General features: G+C 35.3%; 1 protein-coding gene across 1 annotated transcript; it reads left to right on the top strand.

Moving 5' to 3' along the window:
• The first annotated feature begins 8,802 nt into the window (after positions 1-8,802).
• Positions 8,803-11,162, top strand: LOC132803548 (wax ester synthase/diacylglycerol acyltransferase 4-like). Its single transcript, XM_060816769.1, has 3 exons — positions 8,803-9,033; positions 10,559-10,699; positions 11,019-11,162. The coding sequence occupies exons 1-3, from the start codon at positions 8,803-8,805 to the stop codon at positions 11,160-11,162; spliced, it is 516 nt and encodes a 171-aa protein (XP_060672752.1).
• Positions 11,163-16,694: the final 5,532 nt, after the last annotated feature.

Genomic DNA, 16,694 nt, shown 5'->3' with positions numbered 1-16,694 from the left:
AATTCTTGCTATTTTTGAAATTAAGATTCCCATTAGTATTGATATTTTGCAAGCTATGTGTAAGAGTCGCACACACCTCCGCATTTTGATTGTAAATACCAAGCCAAGTTCATCCAGGGTCATTAGTCAAGCCCATGGTCACTTGCTTGGATTTCTAGCTTTTGTTATTCGAAATAGTACCATTATGATTCCTCGTATATTTTGATATGTATTCCTGTTGGAATGAAAATGGCCCAATAAGCTCTTTGGAAGGGGGTGGCTAGTCGGCGAGTTGTTGGGCTAGACCACTAGCATAGGTGAGAACTTTTAATAGCGTGCTTGTAAACCTCGCTGCTGTTCTCTCCATCGAGACCGAATAAAACCAACGCATTTCCAATTCATCATATTGTTGCCTTGTTTACTGACCATTTTCTAACGATTGTGTGATTACATGCTTTATTTTATTGCTTGCTTGGTGCATGCACTATACTAATATCGTGTGGGTTATTTGCTTGCGAGGGACATTAACGGTTGGCTTACTACCCGCAAGGGGCGAGTAAGCACCGCACGACCCCGTTGTATGCTTAGAACGGTGGGATCATGACAGTTGGTATCAGAGCAAGGTTAGGAGTCACTCGCATAAGATGCCGAAGCTGACAAATGAAATGCGGTTCGATAACATCGACCAGCAGCTCAGGGAGCTTACTGGCGTTGTAAATGCACATATCAGAGGCCACAACTAGCAGGAGGCCTTTGAAAAGATGGAGACACTTGATGACATAGCCAGTCGAGTGAGCGCACTCGAGAGGAATCAAACCCCTTGGGGTAATACCGGCCCTTCGAGCTCCACTGCGGGCGAGTGAGATGGAGTAGTGGAAGAGGCGATAGAGAGATTGATGTCTACGGTCAACGAACTGATGGAGGACTTTCGAGCCACCGTGGAAGCCCTCAAGATGGAAATGGGGCAAATAAACACCAAGCTCGCCATCACCATGCGAGCGGTAGAAAATCGACCTGCTGTCCCAATGGGCAGGGACTATGGACGAATGAAAGTGCCTGAGCCTCGAGCGTATGGAGGGGCATGAGATGCGAAGGAGCTTGAAAACTTTTTGTTTGATATGGAACAATATTTTCGAGCAATAAAACCGGATTCGGAGGAAACGAAGGTGACCATGGCTACAATGTACCTAACCAATGATACAAAACTGTGGTGGCGAGCTAAATACGAAGATATCAAGAACAACAGATGCATCATTGACACATGGGACCAGCTACAGAAGGAACTCAAGAATCAATTCCTTCCCGAGAACGTGGACTACATTGCCTGGCAACATTTGAGAGAATTGAGATAGACCAGTAATGTAAGGGACTACGTGAAAGCTTTCTTGGCAGTCATGCTCGATATACGCGACATGTCTGAGAAGGATAAGCTCTTCTACTTCTTAGAAGGGCTGAAACCTTGGGCTAGGATAGAACTTCAACGACAGAGAGTACAAGACTTAGCCTCAGCGCTAGGGGCAGTAGAGCACCTAATGGACTACTCAACAGAGAGCCCCATCAATAGAAGGCCCCAACCGTCTCCTTCGAATGCCAATAGCGGTAGACCCTTCAGGCCTGCCAATCTCACAAGACCTGGAGGAAGCGACACTAGGAAACCTTCGAGCACGAGAGAGCCTCCACCGCGGAACCCCAATGCATTCGGATTTAGACCTCGACCTCTGACATGTTTCCTATGTAATGGTCCCCACAAAGTGGGCGAATGCTCCCATAAGATCGCTCTTAGTGCTCTACAAGCATCTATTCCCTCCCAAGAGCATGAGGGAGGGCGAAAGGAGGTAGTAGAAGAAGGAGAAGACGGCGCACAAGTGGGAGCACTGAGATTCTTGAATGCCCTTAATGGACAGGTCGTTCAGGCCAGGAAGACCAACGAGAAAGGTCTTATGTTTGTGGATGCGGCGATAAATGGAAAGGCCACAAAGAGTGTGATGGTGGACACAAGTGCCACCCACAACTTTTGTTCAGAGATTGAAGCTCGAAGATTGGGCCTACGCTTACAAAAGGATGCGGGAAAAATGAAAGCAGTAAATTCCAAAGCCTTACCTATGGTAGGCCTGGCGAAACAAGTGCCTCTCAAGTTGGGAACTTGGGAGGACTGGGTGGATTTGATTGTAGTACCAATGGATGACTTTGATGTAATCTTGGGAATGGACTTCCTAGTGAAAAAGAAGGCAATCCTTATTCCCGCCGCTAACAGCCTGTTGATGATGGGGGAACAAATGGGAGTAGTTCCCATACAGAGGAAGCAACTGAACAACCCCAAACTTCTATCAACTTTCCAATTTAAGAAGGGAGTAAGACGCAAAGAACCCTCTTACATAGCATTGGTGGTAGCGAGGGAGGGTGAAGATGATGAAGCCTTTCTATGGTGCTGGATGCCTTAAATCATTCAATGATGTGATGCCGGACAACTTACCAAGGAACCTACCTCCTCGACGAGATATTGACCACAAAATCAAACTGATACCGGGGCAAAACCTCCAGCAAAAGCATCTTATAGGATGGCCCCTCCTGAGCTGGCAGAGCTACGGAAGCAACTCAGGGAACTTCTGGAAGCAGGGTTCCTGAGACCTTCGAAGGCACCTTATGGCACTCCAATATTATTCCAAAAGAAGAAAGATGGAACTTTGCGCCTGTGTGTAGATTATCGAGCACTGAACAAGGTCACGGTGCGAAACAAGTACCCGATCCCTTTAATAGCTAACCTGTTCGACCAGCTAAGTGGAGCCAAATTTTTCACTCAATTGGATTTGAGATCGAAATACTACCAAATGAGAATCGCTAAAGGAGACGAAGAGAAAACCACCTGCGTTACATGATACAGAGCCTTCGAATTCCTGGTGATGCCTTTTGGGTTGACGAATGCACCAGCAACATTTTGCACTCTCATGAACTAGGTATTTCGAGACTTCCTTGACAAATTTGTGGTGGTGTACCTTAATGACAGTGTAATCTTTAGCCTTACCTTGGAAGAACATGTCGAACACATTCGAATGGTATTCCATAGACTCCGAGAAAATCAATTATTTGTGAATAAGGAAAAATATGCATTTGGTAGAAGACGAATCAAGTTTCTGGGACACATCATCGAAGAGGGGAAGATCCGTATGGACATGGAGAAGGTAAAAGCCATCCAAGAATGGAAAACTCCCACTAATGTGAAAGAACTTAGATCATTTCTGGGATTGGCAAATTACTACCGTCGTTTCATAAAATGATACTCGAAGAAAGCAACTCCCCTAACGGAATTGCTAAAGAAGGAGGTGCCTTGGGAGTGGAGCAAGGAATGTGAGGGCGCATTCCAGGATCTAAAGGAAGCTATGATGAAAGACCCGGTGTTGGCCCTGTCGGACATCACAAGGCCCTTTAAAGTCCAAACTGATGCATCTGACTTCGCTTTAGGTGGAGTCCTACTCCAAGATGGTCATCCTGTCGCCTATGAAAGCAGGAAGTTATCAGCAGCAGAAAAAAACTATACGGCTCAAGAAAAGGAGATGCTTGCAGTAATTCATTGTTTAAGAACCTGGAGGCACTACTTATTGGGGTCAAGCTTTGTAGTAAAGACTGATAACTCAGCCGTTAGTCACTTCCTTACACAACCAAAACTAACTCCAAAACAAGCTCGTTGGCAGGAATTCATTGCAGAGTTTGACCTTCATTTTGAGCACAAAGCGGGGACCAAAAACCAGGCAGTCGATACCCTAAGTCGTAAGACGGAGCTTGTGGCACTAAGGGTGGTGGCTAACATGGCTGCGAGTACTATTGCGAATTCAATGCGAGAGCTGATAAAGCAACATCTAGGGGGAGATCAATGTGCCCAGAATATCCTCAAACTGTGCAAGGAGGGAAAAACTCGTCAATTTTGGGAGGAAGATGACTTACTGTGGACAAAAGGAAATAGGTTATTTGTCCCGAAGGCTGGAGACCTAAGAAAGATGTTAATGAAAGAATGCCACGACACTTTGTGGGCTGGACATCCGAGGTGGCAAAGGACGTATGCCTTAATCAAACAGGGATATTATTGGCCACAGATGTGTGACGATATTATGAACTACATCCGAACCTGTCTTGTGTGCCAACAGGACAAAGTTTAGAGGCAGAAACCACCAGGGCTGTTAGAACCTCTATTTGTCCCGTCACGCCCATGGGAGAGTGTGTCAATCGATTTCATCACCAACCTTCCAAAGATCGGGAATCTTTCAAGTATTTTGGTTATTGTGGATCGATTCTCAGAATATGCAACATTCATCCCTGCCTCAAAGTACTGTACGGCCAAGGAAACTGCCCGCTTATTCTTCAAGTATGTGGTGAAATATTGGGGTGTGCCCCGACACATTGTAAGTGATAGAGATGCAAAGTTCACTGGACAGAACTATTCAAGCTTCTTGGGTCCCAGCTCAACATTTCCTCCGGTTATCACCCGCAAATGGATGGGTAGAGGGAAAGATTCAATGGCATGTTGGAGGAGTACCTACAACACTTTGTTAGTGCCAACCAGAAGAATTGGGCGCTACTCCTTGATGTAGCTCAATTCTGCTTTAACGCATAGAAGGGATCTCCCACAAGTAAGTGCCAATTCGAAATAGTTAACGGCTAGAAGTCCTTACTTCCACACACAATCAATGAGTACCAAGGCAAGAACCCAAGGGTTTTCAACTTCACCAAAGAGTGGAAGAACAACATGGAAATAGCCAGGGCCTACTTGGAGAAGGCGACAAATCGGATGAAGAAATGGACAGACAAAGACCGGCGACCCCTAGAGTTCAATGCGGGGGATATGGTGATGGTTAACCTAACTCGAGAGCAATTTCGCTAGCTAAGGGACAGAGACCCCAGGTTGATGAGAAAATATGAGGGACCAATGCCGATCATTGCCAAAGTAAGGAGGGCGTCGTATAAGGTGGTTACCCCAGGATGGATGAGAGTGCACCCAGTATTCCACGTCAGTAAAATCAAGCCATACTACACCGACAAGGAGGATCCAGCGCGCAACACTCCAACAAGAGCCGAAGTCAAGACCAAGCTATTGAAGACAACCAAGGAAGTGGAGGAGATCTTTGTAGAAAGAACCAGAAGCATGCATCGACAGCCAGTACGAGAGTACCTCATCAAGTGGAAGGGACTAGGAGAAGAAGAAACCAGCTGGGAAAAGGAAGGCAACTTGGCACCCTACAAGCAGCAGATCGAGGAGTTTAAGGCAGCAGAGTAGTCGAGGGCGTCGATAGAATGAGTGGGGGAGGATGTAAAAGTCGCACACACCTCCGTATTTTGATTGTAAATACCAAGCCAAGTTCATCCAGGATCATTCGTCAAGCCCATGGTCACTTGCTTGGATTTCTAGCTTTTGTTATTCGAAATAGTACGATTATGATTCCTCGTATATTTTGATATGTATTCCTGTCGGAATGAAAATGGCCCGATAAGCTCTTTGGAAGGGGGTGGCTAGTCGGCGAGTTGTTGGGCTAGACCACTAGCATAGGTGAGAACTTTTAATAGCATGCTTGTAAACCTCTCTGCTGTTCTCTCCATGGAGACCGAATAAAACGAACCCATTTCCAATTCATCGTATTGTTGCCTTGTTTACTGACCCTTTTTCTAACGATTGTGTGATTACATGCTTTATTTTATTGCTTGCTTGGTGCATGCACTATACTAATATCGTGTGGGTTATTTGCTTGCGAGGGACATTAACGGTTGGCTGACTACCCGCGAGGGGCAAGTAAGCACCGCACGGCCCCGTTGTACGCTTAGAACGGTGGGACCATGACACTATGTCTTTGGTTTGTGGTGTTTTGCTTCCCATCAACCCATGTTTCTCTTCAATCATGGTGTGCTTTTCCACTTCCTTTTCTTTTCTTCACTTCTTTCATTTCAATAAGATTATTATACAATTCTCTCTTTTTTTTCTTTTTTTTGGTCAGATTCATTATTTATTTATTTAGAATTGTATTACTGGTTATATGCATATAAAAAAATTATAAATATATATATATATATATATATATATAAATATTTGAATCATGAGACTTGACCAATTTATTTAGGGAAAAAAAATAATACTTGCACTTTGATGTACTCTAAAATCAATTGATTTTGTTTTAAGAGCTTTACAATCAATGTTGCCACATTGATATCTCCATTTTCAAAATTGTTACAAATTAGTCCAACTTAGTTAAAATTAACTGAGTCCGGCAAATAGATATCATGTGCAGTGTATGTGACTCCCAAATATAATTTTTTTTATTTGTTTTACAGTTTTTTCCATATAAAAATTTTAAAAAAATTCAAGATCCCAATAAAACAAAAAATTACCTAATGTTCAAAAAAATTCTTAAAGCCCAAAAAACATTTGGTATTTTTATTGAGCTTTAGGAATTTTTTTTACCATCTCTTATTTTTTCTGGGAATTTGAAACTTTTTAACCACATGGTAATTTTTTAGGTCCTTAGATTTTTTTTTTTTTTACCACATGGTAATCGGGCTCTCAAAAAATTTTTTACCATATGATATTTTTGGAATATATTTTTTTTATATCTCGAATTTTTTTTTTTGGATATTTGACATTTTTTTCTAGCACTTAGAATTTTTTTAACCATCTAATTTTATTTTTTTTTTGGTGCTCTTAGAATTTTTTAAACATTTAGTATTATTATCGAGCCCTCAAAAAAATTTTGGACTATCAAGTATTTTTTATCATTCTCTTGAAAAAAAATTTTACTAGGTAATTTTTTGAGCTTTCAAATTTTTTTTTTTTTTGAATATCTGATTTGTTTTGGAATTTTCAAAATTTTTTTTTTCATGCTCTCAAAATTTTTGTAACATTTGATTTTTTTTGGCTCTCATATTTTTTTAATATTTGATGGTATTCTTTTAGGCACTTAAATCTTTTTTTAACCATCTGATATTTTTTTTATGATCTTGAAATTGGTTTTGAACATTTGGTATTTTTTATTATGCCCTCAAAATTATTTTTTTTACCACCTAGTACTTTTTTGAGCTTTTGGAATTTTTTTTAAATGTCGGATAAGTTTTTTTGGGGCTCTCAAAATTTTTTAATTTTTTAAATGAGAAAATCTGAAAAGAAATTTAAAAAATCAGATTTAAAGGTCACATGTGCCACATATGACCCTAGTTGATTCAATAATCATGTTTTATTTAAAATGCTTGGTTTAATTCATAAATTTGTAAAGTTATATATATATATATATATATATTGAATATTCTTAATTATAGTGTTGCCCACAAATATTAATCAGAGATAATTTTAATTCGTCGGCGTATTTTCTCCTTGAAAGATCTCACCCATACATTTTTTATTTTTTATTTTTAGTAATCTCACCTATACATTTGAGTTCTTGTGTGTAACTTTTTTCATTTTTTGACAAAATACTTTAATCTTTAATACAATCTTGTTTAATATCACAAATATCATTAACACGAAATCATCCAGTCAAAACACTAACTGAATTATACTTAAATAGTATATTAAATAAGGAAAACATGCATATACTTGCATAAGGTTTGGTTCGTCTTTTAGTTTCGTTTAGCTTAGTTTAGATTTTTTTTTTCTTCTTCTTCTTATTGTTATTATTTTATGGTCATTTCAAAGAATTAACTAATAAAAGTCGTACATACCAGGTTGAGGATTCCAATGGAAACAAACAATGGCAGAATGTGGAAGTGAAGGTTGAAGATCATTTAAATTTCCCAAATTTTCCCTTCGGACTTTCATCAGAATCATATGATAAATATCTTGATGAATATTCATCAAAGATACGTACCAAAAAAATTCCACAAAACAAACCTCTATGGGAAATTCATATAGTAAAATACCCAACTAGCAAAGCAGCTGGTAATATCATATTCAAGTTTCACCATGCGCTTGGCGATGGCTACTCTTTAATGGGTGCTCTTCTTTCTTGACTACAAAAAGCTGAAAATCCTTCTCTTCCTCTAACATTTCCTACACGCTAAAGCTCCAAACTTAAAACAAATAGAAGCATAATTCATCATCTGCCTCAAATTTTCTCTTCGATATTATATACCATACCAGATTTCGGTTGGAATCTTATAAAGAGCAACTTTTTAAAAGATGATCAATCACCAATAAGGTCTGGAAATTATATTGGAGTTGAATTTCAGCCAACAATATTAACTACCATGACATTCTCTCTCAATCAAGTGAAATTAATCAAGAATAAGCTTGCAACAGTAAGATTATAACTAACTCTATATAATATATACAATAAAACTCCTATCTATGATCTTGAATTAAATTTAATGTTTATGAATAACCTAACACTAATAGGCACTTCTAAGTACTAATAAAGGAGCCTATAAGGGTTTATAAACCATTTCTAGACTTTGCATTAATGTAGAATTTGGATAGGAGAATTTTTATATATATATATAAAATTTTGTCAATTTTTTCCCTTAATTAGTATTATGCTTATTTTAGCAAATAGAACTATTTGAATGCATGCTTGCATGGTTGTTTAAAACTTTTTTAGCAAATAGAACTATTTGAATGCATGCTTGCATGGTTGTTTAAAACTTTGTAAATTATCTTATTTAAATCATTAATTTATTTTGTTAATTAATATTGTATTCATAACTGAATTAATTAATTCTATTTTAACATGGCAAACTATAAACGAGGTGATTTGTGGAATAACAATCTTTGGCACTCGACTATATGTGCAAGAGATTAACAAAGAATCAACAAACTCAAATTGCATAGCAATTATGTTGCTGAATACAAGGATGATGGATCATGCTTCTATTAATGACATGATGAAACTTGATTCCAAGACACCATGGGGAAATCGATTTGCTTTTTTACATATACCAATTCCCAAATTCAGAAATGATCAATTTTCAAATCCATTGGATATTGTTCGGTATGCCCAAAAAGTAATCGGGAGAAAGAGAAAATCTTTATCTGTTTCCCTCAACGGTAGGCTATTGGAGATGGTGAAGAAATTTAAAGGCTATGAGGTGGGTAATTTTTCTCATTAATTAATTTTAAACTACATATCTAATTTAATTCTAACCCATTAATTACCATTAGAGGGTACTTATAATGAGTAAGTTATAGTGGATAACTATGTCAATTTGATATCGTATTCGTTATAAGTATTCCCTAATATAACCATATTTCTCTTTTATAAAAACATAAAAGAACATATGTAGTGCAGCCCCAATTTGATTGCACTATACTTAAAATAATCTAGCTTGCCTATTCAATCAAAAGATCCATATTTTACTAGTTTAGCGTCAACAACATTTAAAAACATGAAATGATCATGAATTTTTTTTTTGAAATTTTTATATTTTCAAAGGATGGATAGGAAATTTTAGCCCCAACTAAAATAGGTTAAATTTTCACAGAATTAGTATTATTTCCACGAAATTTCTATTGAAATTTCTATATAATATCCACGTTAATCTTTTTTTTCACAATTTTGTCACAAAATTTATAATTTTTATGAAACTTTCTGAAGTTTTCATGAAATTTCTATGAAAAGTTTTCAAAAAATTTAATAAATATTATTTATGTTTAATTTTCTAATTATCCATTATGTTTTTTACTACAATAAATTTGATATTTCTATAAAATATTATAAAGTAAATATAAATTATAATATGGGCAAAAATACAAATATATATGTGAAATAATTGATAAATATTATATTATAATAATAGAGTATATAAATATTATAAAAATGTGCATGAAATATATTCACTGCAAATATAGTTAAATGAATTGATGAAATACTTATAGTATGTTATTAAGCAATAACTCATTAGTACGGTCTCAAACTCAACTCTAGGAGAATAATAATTTTGCATACGACTGATATCATATAATGATTATATAGCCACATTATTACAAGAACTATACAATTGGCATATTTACAATTATATGCACAATTATGAAGGAAATATAACTTTTAATAATTACTTCTTATATAAAGAAGGGACCAATAATTTTCATCCACCTAGAAATTCTATGTGACATTGAAATGATATTCTATGATATATAATATAATTATAATAATTATTTTATATTTTTTAATTAATAAATAGTTTTACCAAATATGTATTTTTTTTATATTTTTTTAATAATAATATATTTATGATCATTAATGTTTATAATACGTGATTAACTAAAAGAAATACAAAATTCATCCAATATTTTTACAATTTTTATAGCTAGTTTGACATTTAATTAATTAAATAAGTTAATCCAAAAATTTCAATAAAAATCTTTATTTTTTAAAATAAATTTTCATTAATTTCAATCAATTTTATAATTTTTATCAATATTAAATAATTTTCAATATTTTTATAAATATTTTCATATTTTATACTTTTAATATTTGGGTCTATATCCATTTTTTGAATGTTGTGTTAACCCATAATTTGTTTGGTTGCACTAAGCACAACAAAAGTAATGGGATAATAAAATAATCTTTTTTTTATCTAAATTTAAATAAATATGAAAATTATTTTATTCCAGGCAGTGGCGGCAGAGTTCATATACAGCACGGTAACAAATGCAGGCATGGTTATCTCAAATATGATTGGTCCGGTGGAACATATGGCTCTGGCTAATCAACCTGTTAAGGGCTTATATTATTCCCTGGTTGGGACACCCGAGGTATATAAATTGAATCTCGATTTATTTATTTATTTATTTTTATTTTATGTTTGTGTATACTTGTGTTTCAAAAACTTAAAATATATACTTTACATATGTTTAATTGTAAATTTTTTAATAAAATGGTTTTATATTATCCGTTAAACAGGCCAATCGCAGTTGGAAAATTTTTTTTAATCATTAACAGTATTATATCATTTTTTTGTGTTCTTTTTTTTTTTTTTTGGGGAAAATTTTTTTTGGACGTGTGTGTTGCTTTTATATTAATTTTTTATTAGTTAGATAGGTTTTTATTTTACAATATTGTGGGATTTTGTAGGACCTGGATATAAACATTGTGAGTTACATGGGGAAGCTGAGCGTTACCTTTGGAACTAAAGAAGGGCATATAGACCAGCAGAAGTTCAAGTCATGCATGGAACAAGCTTTTGACACCATCTTCAAAGCAGCACGAAACTCTTAATAGGGCTAGGATTTTTTTTTTTTTTTTAAATGAATAATAGGACAAGCCTTTGAAAGATAAAAGGTAAGGCATAAATTAGTTTCCATAATGTATATTGGATCGCTTTCATGATAGACGCTTCACGCCCCATTATATTTGCTAAGACCAATAATTTCGATACATTATTATTATTATTATTATTATTTTATATTCTAGGTGGAGTGTGAAACTTCCCCTATAAAATAAATGTGCAACTCTATGTATGGATATATATATATATATATGTATATGTATATGTATATATATGTATATGTATATGTATGTATCTATCAATATTATTATTGCTGTTGTTGATATTATTGTTATTATTATTGTTGTTATTATTATAAATGGGTGTATTGCTCCATTTATGTATGGGGAAATTTTACCATGGGAATGTAAGGCTAAGTCAACATTTAAAAAATTATAAAAAATTATAAAAATTTTGTTTTTCTGACAGATAGAAAGGAAATTTAGATCTCGAATAAAAATTGATAAAAATTTTACAATATCTATGAAATTTTTTTATATTTCTTCATAATTTCTATAGAAGTTTTTGTTAAAATATCTACATTAATCCTTTCATAAATTGGTTAAAAAATTTATAATTTCTGTATAAATTTTGAAGTAGAAATTTTGAAAATATCTATTAAATTAATTTTTTTAATTTTTTATTAAAACATTTATAAACATTATTGATATTTAGTAAAACTTTTTACTCAACTAAATTTATTGATAGCTTTTTTTTACCTTTGAATAAAAAATTTTATTTTTGAAAATAAATTTTCATCAATTTCTATAATTTTTATGAGCTTTTATTGATATTTAATAATTTTTAATATTTTTGTGTATATTTTCATATTTTGAATCGTCAATTTTTTCGTCAATATCGACTTTTTAAACTTTGAATCAAATGAACGATGTCTTTTATAATTTTTTTCTTTATTTTGAAAGATCGGATATAAAATCTTTCCAATTTGAATCTATAAAGTAATCAATTAAGTTGTCATATACGTATAAACTTTATTGGTAAAGGTCATAGTCAGTAATTGTTCTACATTTGCTACAAAATTAAAAATTAAGAGTTTTAATTGGAAAATTTTAAATTATAAAGCCTCCATTGCCACCAAAAAAAAAAAAAAAAAAAGAAGTGAAAATGAGATGGTAAAGGTAATAAATGCATTTAAACCTTTAATTTTATTTTTGCTATATATATGAGACTAACATTCTTTAGGGGGGAATGGCTTAAACGTATTAACGGGTCTCTCTGCATGAGAGGTTTTCTCTTTTTGCATGGGAGTTTTTCTCATGACTTCGGGTGCATGAGGTTTCATCTCCTTCGTCTTTTGTGAGAAGTTTTTATTCATTGTTTCTGTTTCTTTTCTCTTTGTTCCTCTTTTTCTTTCTATTTATGTTTTTTCTTTGTTTTCTTGGCTGTTGATGGATGAAGTTACTACTAGTTTCCAGAAACATTTACAATTAACATTAGAGGAGAGTGACACTTTGGTTATTAACCATGATCTTCATTTGGATGTGGATCGGTTACAGAAACATCTTCTAGCTCGAGTCCTTATGAAGTTTCATTTTAACAAATGCGCTTTCATTGACATGATGCAATCTTTATGGGGTATCTCTTGCTTTGTTCATTTTAAGGAACTAAATGACAATACTTTCCTCTACCATTTTGTCAGTGTTCGAGATAGAGAGCGTGTTACTACTGGGGCGCCATGGCATTTTGAATGCACATTAGTATTAACTGATGAAGTCATAGGTTCTATCATCCCACGTTCTGTGTTAATTCATAAAGCCCTCTTTTGGATTCAAATCCATAACATTCCTTTACATTTTATGATAAAATCCATTGGGGAGACAATTGGTGCTCTATTGGGTGACTGCATAATGGTTGATTATGATGAAGATGGTTTTTGTATGGGAAAATTCATGCGTGTTCATGTGAGATTGGATATACGATGGCCTTTACGTCGTGGTATGAAATTGGCTTTGACTAATCATGAACATATGTGGATGGAGTTTTAGTATGAAAAACTACCCAATTTTTGTTTTCACTGTGGCATCCTAGGCCACCCACAGAAAAATTGTATGCTTGACGATGTTGGTCAGGGGAATCAATACGGTGCATGGTTGCGAGCAAACCATTCTATTAATTTACTTGTGGGAAGGAAAAATCTTCCAAGAAAGCCAATTCAATTTACGAAAGCATCCCATGAAGTTTCTTCACAATCTTTGGTGTCTTCAAAGCATGATCGTGAACCTACGTCAAATATGGTGTCCTCCTCAATACCTGTCAAAGACCATCTGGCAAAGCAGTTATTGACTGTGGCAGTTATGACTTTAGAGACAGTTCAAAACGGTTATTTTGAAAACAACCAGGAACTAGCACTTACAGTATGATCTGATGACGTGGATAATTTAAATGAAATGGAGTCCTTGGATGCACACACGTTGTTTTTTAATGTTCACATGGATGTGGAGGCATATCTAGATAGAGGAGATACTTCGATGTCTCCTATACTAGTACCTTCCATGGCTGTTTATCTAACACATAAGACCAGGTCCAACAACATTTCTTTGATGAGGTCAGCAGGGAAAAAGGCTAATTCTGGTGTTAAGAAACACAACTATCTATTTTGCTATAGTCAAAGAATACAAAATGAAGACGTTGTTCTTCTATACAAGTAGAAGATTCTATACAAGTAGAAGATGGGGAATCTTCTAAAGTGGTGGGGACTGCTATTCAGCCCCATCACGAAGTATGAAAATTTTAAGTTGAATGTTTGAGGTTTGGGGAACCCTCGGACATTCAGAGCATTTATCCAAATGCTTAAAACTATTGCCTCGGATATTGTTTTCCTGATGGAAACAAAACTTCACTATTGACAATTGGAACGAATACGGATCCAATGTAATATGGCTGGTTGTTTTGGGGTGGATCAAGTAGGGATCAATGGTGGTTTAGCTCTTCTTTGGCAACAGAGCATTAATGCTAAGGTTACTTTCTTTTTTCCTATTTATATAAACTCAGCAATTTCCCACCCTGTAAAGGGCTCTTTTAGCCTGACTAGTTTTCATGGCAGCTCGGATTCAGCTTTACAAAATTTTTCATGGCAATTGCTAAAGAAATTGAAATTTGTTTCTACTCTTGCATGGTTTGTAATTGGTGATTTTAATGAAATCCTATACCAAAATGACAAGATGGGCGGTCGAAAACGTTTGGTTAGTAATGTTGATCATTTTAAATCTGTCATTGATGGCTGCTTTTTACATCCTATGCCTTATGAAGGTTTGAAATATACTTGGTCTAATCAGAGGACTGGTGATGCACATGTTAAAGAACATATTGACAGAGGTTTTGCAACCATTTAATGACACTTCTTGTTTCCTCATGCTTTGGTCAAACATTTGCTTAACTCTGTTTCTGATCACCAGGCCAATTGTTTAGATCTGGATGGTTCTCCTCAGCAATGTTTATGGAAAGGTAAAAGATTTCATTTTGAATCGGCTTGGATAGGGGATGCTGAATGTCATGATATTGTTGAGGGAGAATGGAATGCAATGGTTTCTGGAGGTGCAAATATAGTTACCATTTCGGATATTTCCAATCGGTGTGCTAACAAATTGAAATGCTGGAACAAGTTCAACTTTAATCATATTAAGTATCACCTGTAGCAATGTAACCAATCCTTATCCATGTTTCACACTAACCCTCCCACTCCAGCCGATATTGAGCATATTCACCACTTGGAACAAGAAATCAACTGTCTTTTGGCGAAGGAGGAATCGCAATGGCAACAACGTTAAAGAATTTCTTGGTTGCGAGAGGGTGATCGAAATACTCGATATTTCCACTCCCATTTTACTCAATGGTGCCGCCGAAATGCTATTACATGTATAACAAATTGTCATGGTTGCTGGGTTACTAGTCCATGGGGAATATCAAATGTATTTTTTGACTTTTTCCAGTCTTTGTTTTCTTCAAAATGAACACGTTTGTTCCAGAACTCAGTTTCAGCATTCAACAACATGTTACGACTTTTATGAATTCAAAATTATGTGAGCTTTTTACTCTTGAGATGATCAGGATAAGTTTATTCCAAATGTACCTTTATAAGGCTCCTGGGATTGATGGTCTTCTAGCTTATTTCTTTCAGCATTTTTGGCCTTCCATTGGAGACAAAATAACCGATGCTTGCTTACACATGTTAAACAAAGAGGTGGATATGGGTAATATTAACCATACATTGATAGTTCTAGTTCCTAAATTTAGTCATCCATCATATGTGTCTGAGTTTCGGCCAATCAGTTTATGTAATGTAATCTACAAAATCATCTCCAAGAGTATTGTGAATACGCTCAAAGTTTTCCTCCTTGCACTTATTTCAAAAGAGTAGGATGCATTTGTGCCTGGAAGACAGATCACTGACAATGTCCTTATTACCTTCAAACATATGCATATGATTTACTAGGAATTGTACAAGTCCTTCGGGTTTGATGGCTTTAAAGTTGGATATGAGTAAAGCTTATGACTGAGTTGAGTGGGACTTTTTGAGATGGATTATGCAGGAATTGGGTTTTGCTTCTTTGCGGATAAACTTGGTTATGAGGTGTGTACCTAGGGTTTCATATTCACTTCTCCTAAATGGTAACTGATGTGGTTTTTTCAAACCATATCATGCATGGCCTGCGCCAAGGTGATCTCTTATCCCTATACCAGTTTGGGCTCTGTTTGGAGGGTTTTTCTTGTTTATTGAGATATTCTTTGGCATCAAGTAAACACACTGGTCTATCACTCACTCCTACTTCTCCAACAATATCACACTTGTTCTTTGCTGATGATACAATCCTGTTCACTCGTGCTTCTAAAGCTAACTGTAAAGAAATTTTGCAAATTCTACACCAATATCAACAGGCTTCTGGTCAGAAGGTCAACATGGAAAAAATGGTGGTCACTTTTAGTCCCAATACTTCTTAAGATATTAAAAATTTTGTCTCGGTCTTTCCACATCCAAGATGCTTCGAGTCATGACAAATATTTGGGTTTACCTTCCTTCATTGGAAGAAAAAAAAATAGAACTTTTTCACTCTGTTAAAGCATGGGTTTGGAAAAATCTGGAGGGCTGGAACAGTAAGCTATAGTCCCGTGGAGGAAAGGAGGTTCTGATTAAGGCAATAGCCTAACTGATACTAAGTTAATTTATGAGTTGTTTAAAATTGCCAAAAAAAGTTAATCCATGATTTAACAAGTTTAATATCTCAGTTCTAGTGGGGCTCTTATGGTGGTAAATGTGGGATTCCTTAGATAAGCTGGTTGAGGCTAATACAACCTAAAGCTATGGGTGGTCTGGGGTTTAGATCTCTTGATAAATTCAATCTTGCTCTCTTAGCAAAACAGTGTTGGCAAATTATTCGATTTTTGAATTCATTACTAGCACAAGTTTTGAAATCACAATGTTTCCTTCACTGTTCTTCCTGGGAGGTTGGTTTGGGCCATCACCC

Source organism: Ziziphus jujuba, chromosome 4 (genome assembly GCF_031755915.1).
Source record: "Ziziphus jujuba cultivar Dongzao chromosome 4, ASM3175591v1".
NCBI lineage: Eukaryota > Viridiplantae > Streptophyta > Magnoliopsida > Rosales > Rhamnaceae > Ziziphus > Ziziphus jujuba.
Note: the sequence above shows the minus strand (reverse complement) of the source record. Positions and strands in the feature narration are given on the sequence as shown.